At 45.8% G+C, this 19,711-nt stretch overlaps 1 protein-coding gene across 4 annotated transcripts; it reads right to left on the bottom strand.

The window, feature by feature from the left end:
- Positions 1-769: 769 nt before the first annotated feature.
- Gpn1 (GPN-loop GTPase 1) lies at positions 770-18,933 on the bottom strand. 4 transcript variants are annotated; one of them, NM_133756.5, is made up of 14 exons: positions 18,791-18,933; positions 18,063-18,156; positions 16,324-16,363; positions 15,268-15,334; positions 14,370-14,407; positions 12,742-12,820; positions 12,468-12,562; positions 10,238-10,283; positions 9,616-9,762; positions 8,639-8,721; positions 7,442-7,481; positions 6,110-6,200; positions 4,268-4,375; positions 770-2,842 (listed from the first exon to the last, which is right to left on the bottom strand). In NM_133756.5, the coding sequence occupies exons 1-14, from the start codon at positions 18,899-18,901 to the stop codon at positions 2,763-2,765; spliced, it is 1,119 nt and encodes a 372-aa protein (NP_598517.1). In that variant the 5' UTR covers positions 18,902-18,933; the 3' UTR covers positions 770-2,762. The 4 variants fall into 4 exon arrangements, with proteins under 4 accessions (NP_598517.1, XP_006504225.1, XP_006504224.1 ...); XM_006504162.3 differs by having other exon boundaries at positions 2,043-2,842; positions 18,324-18,933; XM_006504161.4 differs by having other exon boundaries at positions 2,043-2,842; positions 18,239-18,924.
- Positions 18,934-19,711: the final 778 nt, after the last annotated feature.

The following is a 19,711-nucleotide window of genomic DNA, read 5'->3' as shown; positions in this document are numbered from 1 at the left end:
TAACCTATAGTCCTACCTCCTAAAGAAGTTACAGCTTAATTTTAAAATAGGATTTTTGATATTAATCTTTTTTAAGGCCTATTTATTTTATATATATGAGTACACTGTAGCTGTCTTCAGACACAGCAGATCCATTACAGATGGTTGTGAGCCACCATGTGGTTGCTGGGAATTGGAACTCAGGACCTCTGGAAGAGCAGTCTGTGCTCTTAACCACTAAGCCATCTCTCCAGCCCCTCAAATTAATCTTTAACACTCTTAAATCTATCCTGTTTTAATCTTGTGGTAGTTTGAAACTGGACCAAGGCTCATCTGGAATGGAGGTGTGGCCTTGCTAGAGTAGTCATGGTTTTGTTGGAGAAGGCCAGGCTTTGAGGTCTCATATGCTCAAGCCAGGTCTAGTGTCTCAGTTCTTTCCCTGCTACAAAGATGTAGAATTCTCAGCTACTCCAGCACCATGTCTGTTTTAAGAGTTGCTGAGGTGGTCATGGTTTCTCTCGACACGGAAATAGAAACCCAATAAGGCAGATCACATCTTCATTTTCATAAAGTGGCCAAGATGCAGTTAGTACACTGAATTCACTTAGGAAACAATCATTAAGCACCTCCATATTGTAGTATGTGTCCTCCGTTTCTCCCTCTCAGGATGTCCAGGTACTGCTGCATACCAGGCTGAAAGGATGAAGTGTAGTGGAGGGAGGAGGCAGCTTCCCCAGGGATTTTAGTTTATAGCTCTTTAGACAGTACTGAATGAATCTTAGCCAATCTTCGGTGAAACAGCTGGTGCACACACCTTTATTGGGGTGGGCTTGTGGACTTTATTCAGGAAGGACAAGGGATATATATGAACCATGGAGAGTGGGAAGGAGTTTCCAGGGTGATTGTAAAATCATTGGCTAGAGTTTAAAGTACTGTGAATGCCTCATTTGTATGGAGAAGTAGTCCATGAATGCCAGGTACTTTTGGGCGGGTTCTTATCCAGAAAGAGGAAGTTGCCTTTCCCAAGTAGAGGGGGTAGGGGTGTTGGGCTCCACAGGCTGCTGGTAAAGGGAGTTCTCCATTTTGCTCAGAGCTCAGAAGAGCTACCCAGATATTCTAGTCTGCAACATTAATTAGTTTCCCCACATCATATACTAGGTCTTGTACAAGTGATGTAAAGACAAGACCCTTAGAGAGCTGCCAGCAGGAGAGAGAGAGGTAACATTTTAAGAAAGAAAAGGAAAGGGCACCACGGAAAAGAGCTGAGCATGTCAGTTCCGCTCTGTGTATGGTTCCCCCTTAAAGAATAGGTCAAGCATGATAGCCCAGTCCTATAGGTCCCACACTCAGGAGGCAGAGGTGTCTTCATTTTTTTTTTTTTTTGGTTTTCCGAGACAGGGTTTCTCTGTGTAGCCCTGGCTGTCCTGGAGCTCACTTTGTAGACCAGGCTGGCCTTGAACTCAGAAATCCACCTGCCTCTGCCTCCCAAGTACTGGGATTAAAGGCGTGCGCCACCACGCCCAGCCAGAGGTGTCTTCTTTTTTAAGACATAGTCTCACTCTGTATGTCACCCTGACAGGTCTCGAGCTCACCTGTCTCTGCCTCCCACATGCTGGGATTAAAGACAGCCACCATGAAACCTGGCAGAAAGGTCTTTAAAAAAGAAAAGAAAAAGGTGAGGCTCTTTAGATCAGCATTTCCCACCAGCTATGGAATATTAAATAGTTAATGGTAAGATTTAATTCTGTGTTGCTTTGAAGTAACCCTGGAGAGAAGGCACCATGTGAAGCCGGGCAAGAAGCCGGAGAAGGCGCGTTAGGAGGACTGGGTGGCTGAGTCACCTGCCCTGGGGTTCAGTCACAGGCTGACCTGAAACAGTTCTGCAAAGAGCAAAGCAGTCACCTGGAAGGCTTATGAGCCAGCCTGCTGCGTCCCCACCCCCGACCCCGTTTCTAGGAAAGCTGATTTGGAGGTGTATCCATAAGAACTGCCTGGCTCGTGATTTTACTACACTCCTGAGAACCAGGGCAAATCCTAGCTCTGAATGGACGGAATGGACCAAATCCTGGTCACAAACAATGCTTTGTATTGTTCTAAGTACAATATAAGGACATGATTTTGGCCATGGTTAGGTGGATAGACATGGGAAACTAACCTACTATGCATTATATCCTACCAGACATGTCTTTAAGGCTTGGTCATAACTAATAGTGGGAAATCTATTAGTGATCACATACTTTCTAATATCAAACCATGACAGGAAAGCTTACCACAAAGTTAAAGTCAAAATCTTTATCCAAGTCACCATCCTAACAGTATTCTTGAAAATGGGCTACCTCGTGTGAGCACAGATCACATCCGACCTGGCTGCCCAGGGCACTGTGCTGCCCTCTGTACACACACACTCTCCTTTCCATCCTGCTGTGCCCACAGACCCAGCTAGTCAAGGTCCAAAGCGTCTCTGGGACAGACGTCCTCTCTGTCCATCAGCAGCAGAAATACTTGAGTTCAAACGATGATACTTGAAGTTATAGGCTCAGCAGCTATCTCTCAGCTTCCAGAGCGGTGAGAATACATCCTTGCATAAATATCGGGAGGAGCTACCCAAGAATGGGCATCCACCTGCCAGCTCCGCCTTCAACCAGACTTCATCTAAGCCCAGTTTCCCTCAGAGAAGTCACCATTTGGGAGAAAACTGCTCTTGACTGCAGCCCTGGTTCACAGGAAGGATGTCCTCTGCATGGAGACTCAGCACATCAGAGCTGTACAGCAGGTGGGAGGGCCTACTTGTTCCTCTTCCAGTGTGCCATTGACTCCTCCATGAAGTTCTGAAATGCTGGCTCTTCACGGCTTTCCTCTGTAACTGCAGGAGACAAGGGTGCTGTGTTTAAAACCTTCATAGTAGACAATGAATCAGAGCTCCTGTCATACACATACACACACACACACACACAGACAGAGAGACAGAGAGAGACAGAGAGAGAAAGAGAGACATACATTTTAAAATTATTTTTCACTTTTTCAAGACTGGGACTTGCTATGAATCCCAAGCTGGCCTAGAACCCATAGTCTTCCTGCCTGTCTCTCCAACGCTGAGGTTATAGGCATGTATGCGCCTCCACACCTGGCTGAAATGACTTTTAAGGAATTACATACTTACACCCTCAGTCAATGAAATGGCTTCTAGAACATGCAGCATCAAAGTCAAAAAATCCTAATCTGAGGTCTGCTCAGGCAGGCCAGAGAAAGAAGAGTCCACTCACTCACAGCCTCAGCCTAGCACCAGCACACGTGACTGGCAAACACTCAAACACTTGGGGGCTGGAGAGGCGGCTCAGCAGTTAAGAGCACTTGTTGCTCTTGCATAGGACCTAGGTTTGTTCCCAGCACCTACATGGTGGCTCACGATATCTGTACCTCCATTTCCAGGGGATTTATGACCTCTATGGGGACCAGGCATTCACATAGTACACACAGAGACACACAGGCAAGACACTCACACACAGAAAGGAAAAAAAAACAAAACCACATCTTTAAAACCCAACATTGCTTCCTCCTGTCTATGAGCCAGTAAAACAGATTGCTGGGGGCTCAGAGACATGTTTCTCATGTTTTCCCCCGGTAGAAGCAAAGGGGGCTCAAGAAATAGCTTTGTGAAGTTCTGCAATGAGCACAGCAGTCACTTGGAAGGCTTATGAAACAGCCTGCTGGCCCCCCACCCCAGGGTGAGCGACTCAGGATGTTGCTCAGTATCAATGCTTTTAGCAGGGGGTACAGCCTTCACCACTTATCAACCAAAACACCGGTAACAGACGGAAACAGCAGCACCTGCTAACTGAGTCAAACTCAGGAGAAGTAACAAGACATGAAAGGTACGTTAGTGGACCCTGCCCACTGTGTGGGGGCCACTCGCTAGACAGAGGTCCTGTACTGTGTGGCAGAGAGACCAAGCTGAGTACACGAAGACAAGTGAGGGGCATGCATTCGTTTCCCTGCTCCTGCTGTGGATGTCACCTGGCCTCTCCACAGCATGGAAGCTGCAATAGGAGCGGAAACAATCCCTTTCTCCACTGCATTGCTTTCCATTGGGCTATTTTGCCACGGCAACAGAATGAAATTAGAACACATAGCAAGGTCAGAACTCTTCACATGGAACCCTTTGCTGGTGCTGTGTGCTCTACCATCTTCCCTTTCCCCTGTCCCTGGCCATTTGCTCAGGATCTCCTCTCAACAGTGACAATCTCCTGAGTGGATGGGGCAGCTGCTATGTCCACCGGCTGCCTCTCACCTCTGTGGTCAATGTCATCCGTGTCACTGTCAGCTTCTTCATCCTCCTCATCCAAGGTTCCTCGAGTCAGGATCAAGTCAGAAGGATCCAGCACAGGAGATGCGTTGCCTAGGGTTAAAACACTGATCAGTACACGTGTCTTCTGAGCTGGCTCTGAGCTGTTATGCTGATCAGAGGGCAGCATGAGAGTGCGCTGGACCAACAGACATGCGGGAGAGTTTGTAGTTTTTTGTTTTGTTTTTTGAGACAGTGTTTCTCTGTGTAGCCCTGGCTGTTCTGGAACTCACTCTGTAGACCAGGCTGTTCTTGAACTCAGAGATCCACCTGCCTCTGCCTCCCGAGTGCTGGGATTAAAGGCATGCACCACCACGCCCAGCTACATTAGTTCTTATGTACAAGTGTTTTGCCTTCATATATATTTATGAGCCACAAGCAAGCCCCCTGCCCATGGAAGTGAAAAGAGACTGTTGGATCCTCTGGAACTGCAGTTACAGGTGGTTGTGAGCCATCATGTAGGTGCTGGGAATTAAACCTGGGCTCTCTTCAAGAGCAGCAAGTGCACTTAGCTGCTGACCCATCTCTCCAGCCCCAGGAGTATATATTTTTTAATATAAGCACATCCTAGACACTCACAGAGGGTCAATGATAAAAATAACAGAATGAAGGAAAGAAAGAGGAGTAAGGGAGGGATGGAGGGAGGAGGAGGGAAGATAGCAGAATACAAATAACGAGAAAAAAACTAAACAAAAAACAGCACAAACCCCTACCAGTTACCAGAGTAAAACAACATGTAGTAAAGAAGATAAAATCCACTCAATAATGTAATTAGAAATATGCAAAACATACGCAAGATAACATTCCAGAAAGACTCAAGACCTGCCAAAACGAAAATTCTTCCTGCTCTTGAGGAGGAAGAAGCAAGAGCACAGAGATGTCAGCTCTTCCTGGATTAATTTAGGAGCACAAGGAAACCTCGACACAAAGCTTCCCAGGAAGCTGGGTAAGCTGGTGTGCACGTGCACGTGGTAAGCTGGTGTGCACGTGCATGTGGGCCGTGAATGCAAGAACAGCCGGAGAGGACACAGTACGGGGAGAGCAGCCTGAGCAGGCGCTGAAGCCTTTTCTAAGACGGCCACATTTGAGGAATGTGCAGGCATTTAAGGAAAGCAATCAGCAGACTACGCAGAGTCCAGAGCCAGCTAGGCAGAACTGGACAAGGGTGCTCGGTCCCACACCGGATGAGCCAAGTCTGCTCTGAAGGGAATGGCTACACCTAAGACCACGTATTAGATAAATCTGTGCCCATGTTAATCTCATTTTTCGTAACTGCACTGGGATTTTATAAAATTATAACATTATTTTTAGAAAGAATACACAGATCCAAAATAAAAGAACACTGCATCTATATCTGCATGAGTTTTAAGTAATTTAGGAAAAGTGACGTATACTATGTGATATGTAAAGTCACATGTAGCAGGAAAAGGAGAAAAAGAAAATGTAGATTTAACATTCTGGGACTTACAGTGGTTACAGTGGTTCTTTGTACTAAAGACATAATTTTTCTGTATATCTAAAATCCAGGGGATAATGCACTACAAACAAACAAACAAACAAACAAACAAATGCCAGAGTCCCTTGCCAAAGTGAAATATAAAACCTTTCAAACGAGACTGGGAGCAGTGTGAGGCGTGTGCTCACCATCCTCTGGCATCCTCTGTCCCAGGTCACGTACAGACACACGCTACAGACACATTACAGACATGTTACGCAGGTCTCCATTCCCCCATCCTTCTCTTGCTCATTTATACATATGCTGCTGCTGAGGGGATCCACTTCCAATACCTTTGCCGGCCTCTGGATCCAGGGCTACGGAGCCCATATCCTTCCGAAGACGCTCCAGTTGCTCCTTCTGCTGATTACTCTGGGCATTTGCCTGTAAGGGGGGGCGGGCTGCTGAGGTGGCTCATCGGGTACATGTGCTTGTGATCTGATGACCTAAATCCAATCTGTGGACCCCATGTGTTAGGAGAGAAGTGACTCTAGCAAGCTATCCTTTGACCTCCACATAGACTTTCCCACCCCCCACAGAAATACATTTGAAATTCTTATTTTTTAAAGGTAGGGTCTCATGCAGTGTAGGCCACCCTCAAACTCACTATGTAAGCACAGATGACCCTGGACTGAGCAGGAGTCACCACCATGCTTGTCTGGTGCTAAAGAACAAATGCAAGGTTTTGTGCATGCTAAGCAGATACTCAACCAGTCCCCAGTCCCAAGACGGCAGCCTTTGAGGAAGAGATTGGAAATGATAAAAACACTAGAGGCTGGTAAAGGATGACAGATATGGAGATGAACCAGTGTGGTGCATGGGCCCAAGAGACAGCAGAGTTTCTGTCGCATGAATTAAACCATTCAGAACTTATATCTTAAGCCATGACCCAACAACCCTCAAGTGGAGCACAAGAAGGACCGGCCTGTGACAAAGGACCGGCCCAGTGCAGCAGGCCCATTTGAACATTTTGGGTAGGAGTTGTGAGACTGCTCTGTTCTTCAAAATCCTACAACCACCTTTAAACTGACCTCAGAGAATGAATGGGGCAGAAAAAGGTCTTGGTATATGCATCTCAGCAAAATTCTGATATTTAAAAATTCAGATACAAAGCCTGTGTGGTGGCTCGTGCCTGTAATCCCAGAATCAGAATGAGGCGAAAGAAAAAAAAAAAGTTCAAATACAAGGGGGGGGGATTGGTCAGAGGCCTGTCTGCACACAGACAACACACACAATTACCGATGTAAATGAAAGAGTATCTGAGATGGGCTTTGGGATCACATGGCTGCAGGTTAGGGTTAGGGGTTAAGAGTTAGAGGCTAGGGTTGGGGGGTTATGGTTAGGGTTTAGGGTCAGGGTTTTTCCCTAGGTTTTGGGGGTGTCTCATGTAGTCCAGGCTGGCCTCAAACTCACCACGTAACTGAGGCTGGCCCTAAACGGTCCTTTCCATCCCTACTACCAAGTGCTAATTACACCACAGGCCAGCATGCCAGCTGGTCCCCAACTTGTCCAATCAGAACTCCCCTATCAGTCTCTGGTGACTGGCTAGGACTGCAGGCTGTGTGTGCCCTGAGTGGGTTCAGCAGACCTTCGAAAAGCTCTAAATCACATCATCTACCTCTTACCAGTGATTTCTTCAGACGCTCGTATTCAGGACGATATTCCCTGGAAAAAGACATGCCGTCTAAATTCCTCTTCTGAATGACCCACACCACCCAACCTGAACCCACTGCTTCTGTGGAGTGGAGTGGAGCAGAGAGGTAGAGCTGACCACGGCAGGACGTTAGAGTAGCTGGGAGACTGCCCAGCAGAAGGCCTACGCTTTAACTATTAAAGGCCTCTGTGCCCTGCTGTACTGACAGCTGTGCTGCCAAGACTAACGATGGGGCACCCCGACTGAGGGTGTGAGGAAGCAGGCAAGAAGATGGGCTGCTAAGCTGGGTGTGGTGGCGCACGCCTTTAATCCCAGCACTCGGGAGGCAGAGGCAGGTTGATTTCTGAGTTTGAGGCCAGCCTGGTCTACAGAGTGAGTTTCAGGACAGCCAAGGCTACACAGAAAAACCCTGTCTCGAAAAACAATAAAAAAAAAAAAAAAAAAAAAAAAAGAAGATGGGCTGCTGCTCGGGAAGCCCACTGTGTAAGGAAGTGATGGGCCTGAGTGACAACAGAACAGACGCCAACCCGAGCCTCGGAAACACACACAAAACTCTTGATGGTTAACCAGTTGGAAAATAATGTTGCCTGGCAACCACGATGTGGTCCTTATGAGCAGCATGCTACCAAGCAGTCTATGAGGTCATGCTCTTGGGCTAGAGATGCCAACTCTACTTTCCTTCAGGGGAATGGGATCCCACTGACAATGGCAGCAGTTGTAGCTGGCATTTATGAAGTGTCTATGTGTCAGCAACTAATAGGACGCTGAATATTCCGCAAATAATACAGCGGCATTGGTGGCAGATTCACAGCGTGCCTGTTTCTGCAGGCGATGTATTACAGGGACATAACCATGACACAGTTTCTAAACTATCTACAGGTTTTCTGTCATACAATGCAGAACTGTGATGCTGCCCACAAAGCTTGTAATGTCTACCAAGTGGATCTTTGCAGAGGAGGCTGGATGACCCCCACCTCGTAGCCTCTCGGTCCACTCAACACTTCATACTTCTGTCTTTTTAACACATCACTCCTGAGTGTGGCCTGGTCGAGTACAAGTGTAAGGCAAATACACCTTACACAGAATGTGTAAATGCTGACAAAAAGACTGCTAGACCGGAATGGTGGGTAAGAAGGTCAGGGCGGCGACTGCCCCTCCCCCATCTCACCTTTCGTACTCCTCTGCAGCACTGGTGACCTGAGTACAGAGTTCATCGAAGCCGGTGCCCACCACAGCAGACACACCCACCACCTGCCGAGAAGCAGTATATTTTAAAATACTGAGCATTTTGCTTCTAGACCTTTGTCATTAAAGAGTCATAAAACACATTTGGATACTTAGGACATCTCTGGGAAAAAGCAAGGCCCAAACTGAACAAAGCATCCTACCTAGCCAGAAATCCATAAAAATTAGTCAATGAAAAAAAAAAAAAAACCAACAACAATTTAAAAGAAACCTCTAAGCTGAACAGTGGTGGCACGACCCGTGGGAGGCAGAGGCAGGCGGATTTCTGAGTTCGAGGCCAGCCTGGTCTACAGAGTGAGTTCAAGGACAGCCAGGGCTACACAGAGAAACCCTGTCTCAAAAACCAAAACAAAACCAAATCCAAAACAACAACAAAACAAAACAAACCCCCCCCAAAAAAAGAAAGAAAAGAATTAGGATCAAACTTGAGCATTTTGTACTATTTCATTCCCCATCAAACCAAACCAAACCTCCTCAGTGTAAATCATAGGCCTCCAAAAAACACTCATCTGCATCTCACCCCTCACGACCATCAGACCCAACTGCCTATCTCCCCTTGGCCATAGGCCACATCCTACGTCACTTCTCCGCGGACCCCTTAAACTGCATCACAGACTCTGACGAGGGGCTCCTGTGGGACCTGTGAAGCTCCAGACTTTTTGCCTTTTTCTGAAATATTGGGGATCGAGCACAGGTCTCCTTAACTTGCATGCTAGAGAAGTGCTCTGCACCGAGCTGCATCCCAGCCCGTGAACTACCTTTTACGACACAGTGAAGTATGGAGGTCACTTACAGAATGAAAGCGTTCCATTCAACGCTGGTTCAAAGCCAGGTAAGGCTGCGGGAAGACACCATCCGCAGCCACTGGCACTATGAGGAGGAGGAGGAGGTAAAATTTACCCTGAGTGAGCTGTAGAACTCATCCAACACCAGGCTCATGGAACGAGTCAGGTTACTGACGTAGGTAGTCTCTTGGTTCAAGGCATCCTGGAAAGCCTCAAAATCCTGCATCCACTCCACGGCAAAGCTGTGGTCAATGATGTCGGTCTGTGCCGGAGAGAAGGCGGTCGTCAGTAACCTGGATGAAGGTCATGGACCAACCCATGGCAAAAAACCTTTCTTTAAGTAAGTCAAGAACTCATCAGCTATAGATTTACCTTCTCTGGCCCCATTTCCAGCTCCACTACAACCAACCATAAAGACATCTATCTATCAGTATTTGCAGTAGACTGCTTGTTCCTCGCTGACACAGAATCCCCGATGCTGCGGGATGACTGGTACACTCGGTTGACAGGTTACTCTGTCTACCTGACAATCATTTCAGGTGATTTAGAGGCAGTACTAAATACCCACTCCATGTGGCAGCCTCCACTTCCCTAATGTGCCTGTGACTTTCTGTAGGAAAATCCAATGTGCTGACAGCGCCTGAAGTCCTCTTCACACCTGCTAGCCAAACCTTCTAACATCAGCCAAGGCTGTTAAAGGCATGCTGAGATCCCCACGGACTGCTGGTGCCACTCACTTTGTTCATGACCACAATGAAAGGCAGCTTGGTTTTGTACAAGATGCTGAAAAAACAAAAACAAAAACCAACCATGGCACCAGAATTAGTAAAAGCATTTTAAGCCAGGCATAATGAATGTCACACACTTTTACTTCCAGCACTCAGAAGACAAAGGCAGGAAGTTCATGAGGTCAAGGCCAGCCTGGGCATAGAGAGAATACTTGTTTCCAAAAATAACTAAAAGGTACTTGAGCTCAAGGGACTAAGTAAAGAGAACAGGAAAGCCTTCAGACAGAATTCAGTCTCTCTCTCCCAAAGGGAAATGACCACCAACATCCAGCCAGAAACTGACCCTCCAAGCCCGTATCAGATGGTGATATTGACCTTTTGTTAATATTTTATTAACAACCTTTTCTGTTTTTTTTTTTTTACCCAAATGGAGGGAATGAGCACTTATTGAGTACTCGTTATTGGATGGTTACTCTTTAGCCACTTCTATATGTGCATATAGTATCTCCTTTAATCCACACAAACGCCATGTAAATATATATAATTTACACATAAAGCACTTTGTAGCCTACACCAGCACAGAACATAATAGTATGCAGACCAGGCTGGTCCTGGAATTTATAGCAATTCTCCTGCCCCAGTCTCCAAAAATGTTCTCCTACAGGTTGAAAACTTCTCACATTTACTGAGGTAAAGAGACAAGAGAAAATTATATATACTTAGAGTATGCATCAGGAGTTGTTTTCAAAGTTCATCTTCCCTTCCCTTTTATTGATTTAGTGTCTGCAGTCCTGCTGGCTGACCCAGGCCTTGAACGTGCGGCACACTCTCTTACTGCTGAGCTAGGTTCCCAGTCCTCTGACACTGGGCTATTCAGACACTATAAAGTGACCACTCAGGATAATATGACTGTGGAACAATGCTCTCTTTCATGAAATCTCTAGGTGGATCAGGACTTCTTGTATCCAATATAATGTTTATTCCAAGACCTATCATATGTTCCCCAAATTAACCTCTGTCAATTTCCTTAGCGCTCTCCTTCAACGTCACCCAACGAAGCATCTTTGCTCTCCCAATGCAACATTTGGGATAAAATAATCCACGTCTGGATGCTAAGATCTTTCTGCTATTATTGTTCTTAATGCTATGGCAGGTCGTACTCCCTAGTCCACACTGGCCTGGAATTTGCCCCCTTCATCTCCTGACTTGATTATGAGCGCAACACCATACCTGGCTTGGATAAAACTTTTTATTCCTTGTGTCTCTTAATGTAACACCTTTTGCTACTTATACAAAACCTAAACACCCTGCACACCAGAGGACTCTGTTCTATCCAGACTTGGGTCTCTCCCAGCTGCGAGTAACTCCCACCTCTTTCTCTGACAGGTGAGGGAGGAAGATGCTGAGACAGAATGCCAATCGTACATGTCTCCCTTTATTAGCCTTCCCCTAACTCACACCAATCAACTGAATAGTAAATGCAAATGATCACAAACCCAGGGCACTATATCTAGGACAAAAACCAACAGAGGGATACAGTCAGATACAATGAAGCTAGAGGGACAGATGGCTCAGCAGTTAAGAGCACTTACTATTTTTACAGGGAACCCAGGCTCAGCTGCCAGCACAAACGTGGTGGCTCACAACCACCTGTAACTCCAATTCAAAGAAATCTGACGCCCTCTTGTAGCCCCCACAAGTTCCTGCATACACGTGATACACATATACTCATGCAGGCTCACATACACACAAATAAATAATAAACGTCTTTTAAAAAAAATAAAAAAGGGGCTGGAGAAATGGCTCAGTAGATAAGAGCACTGACTACTCTTCCAAAGGTCCTGAGTTCAATTCCCAGCAACCACATGGTGGCTCACAACCATCTGTAATTGGGTCTGATGCCCTCTTCTGGTGTGTCTGAAGACAGATGCAGTGTACTCATATACATAAAAATAAATAAATCTTTTAAAATAAATAAATAAGCAAATAAGAAAGAAGCCAGGCAGTGATGGTTCATGCCTTTTATCCTAGCACTCAGGAGACAGAGACAGTTGGATCTCTATGTGTTCGAGGCCAGTATGGTCCATAAAGAGAGTTCCAGAACAGCCAGAGCTCCAAAGAGAAACTCTGTCATAAATAAATAAATAAATGTAAATAAATTAAGAAAGAAAGAAATAAACCGGTGAAAGAGAAAGAAGCTGCCCACCTGGCAACCCCACGCCCACCAGTGTTTAGTTACCTGCATGCGTAAAGCATATTGGACATGAAGGTCACTGGGTTAGTGCTCCGTGATGTATCCATGACATAGATGACTACTGTTGGAAATGAGGAAGCCTAGAATCACACAGGAAGTGAAGGGTTAATCAGAGGGCTCATCACTTGCTCCCATACTCTCTTCCTCCACTGTTGACAGGGCGTGCAGAGCCCCTCTCCCTCACAGTCAGTCCCATGCATGAACAGAGCCTGAGATACCAGCCTGCTGGATGCCTTCATGAACAACATCCAACACTCACCAGGGCCTCAGTGATGATTGTCCCTGAAGCTGACCAGGTAAATACTTCAATCTGTCCAGGTGTGTCAATCAAGACATATCTGGGGCAAGGAGACCATTAAAGGAATGTTAGTTAGACTTTGGCAATTCTGAAGATATTCTATCACAGAGAATGTTAAATGTCTGCTGACTGCAATAACCTCTGTGCACTGCCATACAGTCCCACCATGCCCTAAAGCTGCATATTCCCAAGAGTTTGCTCCAGATCGAATATGCTAATGAGAAGAACCTGCACAGTGCAAGCTGTGGTAAACAGTCAGAAAGGGAAGCTGATAATTACAGAAGTACTGAACTACCGATGAAACATTAGCAAAACCAGAAAGCAACTCTCTGACTTCTTAGTGATGAGGATGAGGAACAGAGGGGAGGAGAGGAAGAAATGGAGGAATGGGGGATGGGGAAATATTGCCTATAGAGTGTTTCTGAACTGATGACAATATTGTAAAATTGACTGCAGAGATAGTTAGACAGCCCTGTGCACAATCCTGTGGATGTACTAGACACCACTGATTTGTATAATTGGAAGACATGTAAATTGTATCTTAATAAAGATATGCGTAGAAACAGGCAAACCTGGGGGCATGGATGGAAGACAGGCTATGCACAGGCTCAGGATGTTCACTACCCTGGGTCCAAGCCCCATGAAAATAAACCAGTAAGAAAGGTAGAAAATAAATACAGGACAGGCCCCAGGGAAACAGAAAAGGAAATCAAGGGTTACTGAGTGAACAGGAAGAGTTGTGAATTAAATAATGGGGATCCATGCACAGTGTGTAAATATAACACATTTTATAGAGAAAACTCCACAGGATGCAATCTAAAAAAAGAAAAAAAGCCCAAAAACCTGTTTTGTTATTTTTCTAATGAAAACAAAAATCTACCTCAATGATAGCCCCATCTTTGTAATAATACTTTATGCACAGAAATAGGTAAAAATAGGTAAAATACCAATCACTGGATAACAGGAATTGTTACTGGGACTGAGAGTGACAGTTTCATGTTTCCATTATTATGTATTCCACATTTACTTAGTGTGCATGCCTAAGTGCAGAGCCACAGCAAGCGCGTGGAAGCCAGAGCACGGTCAATGTGTAGGAGCTCTCTACTTCCACATGGTCCCAGGACTCAGACTCGGGTCATCAGGCTTGGTGGCAAGTGCCTCTGCCTACCGAGCCATAATCTTAATTTTTTTTATAATGAGAATATCTTTTAAAAAATCTTTCTCCCTTAGAAAAAGTAAACATATTAAAAATTTAATAATAGTTAATGGTGAAAAATGACAGTAGGATTATATACACACACAATTCATGTCTTCCCCATCATGGCAGACTGCACTTCCTCAAACAGTGAGCAAGTCTTCCTCTGAAAGTTTCTCCACGTCATGTAAAATGGACCATGGGTGATGGAGGGGTCACAGGAATTGGAGAATCCTCTGTGTTATATGATTTCCTTGTCCACCTTTCTTTGTTTTAATTTCTAATGACTTTGTCCCAGTTAACAGCTTCAGGGTTCAAAGGTCTCCCAATCCTCTCTAAAGACTAGAATATACTGATGACAGGCAATAACCAGTAGTTAACTGAAATCACCTACCTGAATGTGTTCTGGGCCTTCTCAATAAATTTCATCACCTAGAAGAAAAAGGTGTCACTTATAACAGGATCTACTTACAACACAACACTGGAGGCTCCTACCAGGGTGGCTTGTATTATAGGCACCATCTCAAAGCACAACCTGGGACACCAAGTAATGGACTCCTTGATGCAAGGAAGCAGAGCCACAGCCACAGCACTGCGACCTGGATGGCCCAGAGCCCAGAGCCAACCTGTCAATGATACAGTGTGGTCCCCTTGCACACTCGACCTGGCTTTGGTCAAATGTTAATGTCTCAAGTGGCAGAATCAAGATTATTATGAGTATAACTCCCTCCCATGGGAGTAAGTGATCGAGTAAACATAAGGGATGACAAATACTTGTTAAGAGAAAAAGCATAGCCGGGCGTGGTGGTGCACGCCTTTAATCCCAGCACTTGGGAAGCAGAGACAGAGGCAGGCAGATTTCTGACTTCGAGGCCAGCCTGGTCTACAAAATGAGTTCCAAGACAGCCAGGGCTATACAGAGAAACCCTGTCTCGAAAAACCAAAAAAAAAAAAAAAAAAAGAGAGAGAGAGAAAGCATCAGCGTGCCATCACTCCTTGCTGTACCTGACCACAGTGCCCTGTGTCCTCATCTCCAGGCTCAGTGTGACGCCATAAGCTGATAGTAAGCCAGAGAAAGAATTCAGGTCTTTTGGACTTTTGTTTTCTTATAAACATAACATGTGAACCATCCCACCTCACTCGTGGGCTATTTCCCGGTCTACACAAAACACCTGCTTATTTTTGATATTTCTTCATCTCTGCAGTTCTTCTATACCAATGTGATCAGGCTAGAGCACGTGAAGAGTCAGAAGTCTACAGTGTCGCGTCTGTAAATGTAAGCGATGCCATACCTGATCAAATCTGGTAGCAAAGAGGTTGAGTGAGGTCACTATACCTCCGTTTGGCCCAAGTCCATATCTGAACATTCAGTTACGGATTTAAATTGCGCATATGAGATTATACAGTTTGTACTTGTTTGTCATCCATCCAACACATTATAGTATTGATGTTCAATTAATAGGTGCTGGCAACCTAGTCTTTGATAATCACACAACCACAGTGTTTTCCTGCTAATCTCTCGTTTTAGGACTGGCCACAGAAGATAAAGACAATAGTGAATACACACGTGTCAAACAGTGACAGGTTGTGGGCATCAGCAATTAAAATCATCTGTGTAGCCAGGCTTGGCATGGTAGCTCAGTACCTTTAATCCTAGCATTCAGGAGGAAGAGGAAGGCAGACAGCTAGAGTTTCAGGCCAGCCACAGCTGCATGTAACACTCTTAATTCTACTTCTCACTAAGCAAGCGACCTTCCTAGATGTCATGCAGAAAGCAATGCATAAGCAGACAACTCAATTTATTTGTCCAAGTTTCCTGATCTAAATTCCTGTGAGTAACTTTACTGATGACTGCCTCACCCGCCACGGTAACATCACTTCACTGGGCCCAGGCAGTAACTAACAGCTGGCCACACATCGTCTCCGATCTTTAGTGACAGCACTTACAGTCCAGGTGATGTTAAGAAAACAGGAGGCATTGCTGAAATCTCTGATCTCTCCTACTTTTTTTTTTTAAAGATTTATTTATTTATTATATAAATAATGTACACTGTAGCTGTCTTCAGACACTCCAGAAGAGGGCGTCAGATCTCTTTACGGATGGTTTTGAGCCACCATGTGGTTGCTGGGATTTGAACTCAGGACCTTTGGAAGAGCAGTCAGTGTTCTTACCTGCTGAGCCATCTCACCAGCCCTCATCTTATCCTCTTAATACGATTACCTAAAAGGACGTGAGTTTTCTACTTGTATTGTCACAACTTGACAGGCAAAGCCACTCCCCCAAAGCAATGAAAGACAGCAGTTTGCCATGACCGAGTCAGTCTCGCAGCAGATGAGGAAAAGGATACTGCTTCATGACTTCTTTATATTTCACTGTGTCTCGGATATCTGAGGGGGAAAGAGAGAAAGAGAGAACGGCTTACTTTAGAGCATGACCTCACTTGTCTGGACTGACTTTGCGCTTCCCAGGTGGCCCGAGCTGCTCTCCTTCCTCAGTCTCCTGAGCGCTGAGATTGTACAAGTGCCACCGTATCTTACCAGCATTTTCTTATCCCTTCCTCCACACTTTCTTCCTGACTAAAGATAACTGCCAAGTAGTACCCCAGGAAGAATGTTTCGCTCCAGGGCGTGGTGGCAAACACCTTTAATCCGAGGGCTCAGGAGACAGAGGCAAGTGGATCTCTGTGAGTTCAAGACTGGCCTAATCTAGAGCAATTCCAAGACAGTCAGGACCACACAGAGAGACCTTGTCTCAAACAAAGAAAAGGTTAGGCCAAAAGCTCTTAGCTATGATAGATACTGTCTAGAACAACATTACAGGTTTTGGACAATTTCAGTGGCAGTGGGCATATGCACAGGAATACCAACATACAAAAACAAAATAAGCAAAGACTTCTTACTAGTGGCTGCATGGTAATGACGGCAATTCACAGACATCGGAACTATAAGCCTGTCTACTAAGAACGACTACAACCTACCCCCCAGGGGTTGGAGATGCTCAGTGATTAAGAGCACTTGAAGCTCTTGTAGAGGACCCAGATTCAGTTCCCAGCACTCACAGGGCAGCTCACAACTCTCTGTAGATCCAGTTCCAGGGGTCCTGGTGCCCTCTTCTGGCCTCTGCAGGAACCAGACACACACAGACGCAGACACGCATGTGGCAAAACACCCATACACATTAAATAAAAATGAATAAAAACAAACCTACCCACCAGTCTGTAAATTAATAATATCACATATTTATCCTCTAGTTTAAATAGAAAATTTGTTGCCCTATAATCCCAAAATGATCAATGATTTTTGTTGTTGTTGTTGTTTGTTCTTGTTTCTCTGTGTAGCCCTGGCAGTCTTAGAACTGATCTGCCTGTGTCTTCCTCCTGAGTGCTAGGATTAAAGGCGTGAGCCATCACCGCCTGACCTAACCTATGATTCTCAAAACAAGATTCCCTACCCAATTTGTGTATTTGGGGTAAGAAAGCTTCATACCCTAGCCCTGACAGTTAAGGCCTAGGAGTCAGGAAGCCTGGACATCCAAGAGCCCTGTTAGTGGATCACAGACACTTTGATAACAAATCTACCCCCACGCCCACCTTTTCTTTTCCAAACGAGGTCTGGCTATGCAAGTCGGACTGACTCTGAACTCTAAATATTCTGCCTCAGGCTCCCTTGGATCACACCAATACTTAAATCTTTTTGATAGTCTCAATCAGAAAGCTCTCCTCAGAACAGTGCATATTCTTACACACACACCCCACACACACAACTTTGGAAATGGAAGGAACCTGCCTATAAAGTGAATTACAGCAAATCTTATAAACTCTGACAAAAGAAACCAAAGGATTCACGTGTCAGGTGACAGCCCGACCTAATGTCATGTCTCATTCTCAAACCAATTCAACGGTTTCACACACCGAGGGCATGAGAGAGAGGTGAGCGGGGATAGTGCATAAGAGGGATAAATCTGCATAAGCAAGAAGCCTGTTCCGGAACTCAGGCAAATCCACAGAAAAGAAAAGTACATAGTTAGCTAGCTTAGAAAGAAAAGACAAGAAAAGGAAATCAAGCAAGCAGGCAGGCAGGCACTCACCAATATTGGCGGGAAAGGGGACTTCATGCACAGCTGGGTCCAGGTTGATTACATACGGTGGACAGCCTTTGTTGTGCAGGTGTCCTGTGAGCCTCTGCAAAAACAAGGAGCCAGGGTTGGAGGGTGATGACCAAAGGATAGGAACGGGCCCCGAGAATTCCCATCCCTTTACTGACCATGCTTATAAAATCTGTAACAATCTCCTTCTTCCCTCAGCGTGTTCAACACTGAAGAGTTTAAAAAGCCATCTAGTTCCAGTACCTGTCTCCCTATTCTCCGTCACGGCTTCGCTAACTCTGCCCCTCCAAGGGTTTTCTTCCTCTGTCTCCTCCACTAAAACACTCACTCCGTGAAAGCAAGAACCCTGTCGATCTCATTGCCGCTGTACTCTCAGAGCTTAGAACGTGGTAGGTCGAACGAAGTGATTCTTTCACAACTCTTCACGCAAACCAGAGTAGTAGACGTTACACTCCCCTACTCTTTAGGCCCGGGCCTTCGGAAAGCTGCCAATTCGCAGCAAGACAAGTTCAGCTGTACCAAGTGTGCATTAAGGTTGCCCAGGAGCCGGCCTCAAGTGACCCAGGCTAGGGTTCGAGGCTTCGGGAAGGAAAGGAGTCAGAGGACAGCTCGAGAAAACCACGCGCCCGGACCCGCAGATTCCCCAGACAACTTCCTCCCTTCTTCCCGGGCCTGAGGCGCCACTACCGCTTCTGCACGGTGCACGTCACCTGTACAAAGGTAGTTTTCCCGGATCCCGCCATTCCCAACACCAACAGACACACGGGGGGCTGAGGAGCCCGGGAAGCCTGGGGTTCGGATGGAGCCACGGGCGCCGCCATCTTTCCTCAGCCACGCCCACCACTCAGGGATCGCCCGGCGGCCTGCGGGCTCTCTGAATTCCGGGCTGCGATTGGTAGGAAAATCCGTCCTCTTGCGTACAGGGCTACGATTGGTCGAACGATCCGGCCTCTCTGAGTTTAGGGTTGCGATTGGCCAGACTATCCAAACCGCTCGAACCTACTGCAGTGGGTGCCTGACCGGCTTTTGGCATCTGACTTGCAGGGGTCACTTTGATGCTATAGTGGCTTTGCACAAGTGAGGGGTAGTGTAGGGAACCAGGAAGGGTTGACAGGAGTGAGATAGGACCCGGAAAGGGTTAAGCTCGTGTCCCCAAGGGAGTAATGAGGTGGGATTCCCAAGCCAGGATCTGTCAGGATCCTATAACAAAGGTGTTGCTCTACCTTTTATTTTATTGTCTAAGAAGAAGAAGAAAAAAATTAAACGTCATTATGTTCTAGAAAATATTAGGTAAAAATTAGCGTAACACTTGAAAGATAGCATGAATACTGTACTTTAACAGAGGAAGATACATTTTCTGGCAATCATTGCCTAATGCAAAGGGGACTAAAGAACCTTACAGCGTTTGTGGCTGAAGTGTGGCTGAATAATTAATACCGGAAGATATGGGTAGAGGAAGGGAGACGAACCTCATGAGGGAAAGCCCTGTATGACAGAGACTGTGACCAATGTCTTATTTGCTCATCTGTATGGCTATTTGTCCAAGGGAAGAAGAAAAGATGGTGAACCAAAGGCTCAAGGGAACCAGAAAACTCCTAAAAAGTCCCCTTTAAGAGTGAGGTAAAGGGCTA

This window comes from Mus musculus, chromosome 5 (assembly GCF_000001635.26).
Source record: "Mus musculus strain C57BL/6J chromosome 5, GRCm38.p6 C57BL/6J".
NCBI lineage: Eukaryota > Metazoa > Chordata > Mammalia > Rodentia > Muridae > Mus > Mus musculus.
Note: the sequence above shows the minus strand (reverse complement) of the source record. Positions and strands in the feature narration are given on the sequence as shown.

Excerpts from the sequence above, each read along its gene's own strand:
- Gpn1 (NM_133756.5), bottom strand. The coding sequence starts at position 18,901 with ATGGCGGCGCCCGTGGCTCCATCCGAACCCCAGGCTTCCCGGGCTCCT. Across the intron at positions 12,821-14,369 it reads AAGGCCCAGAACACATTCAG|ATATGTCTTGATTGACACAC; the intron begins GTAGGTGATTTC and ends TCCTTGCCCCAG. Across the intron at positions 7,482-8,638 it reads GCTGCAGAGGAGTACGAAAG|GGAATATCGTCCTGAATACG; the intron begins GTGAGATGGGGG and ends GTCTTTTTCCAG.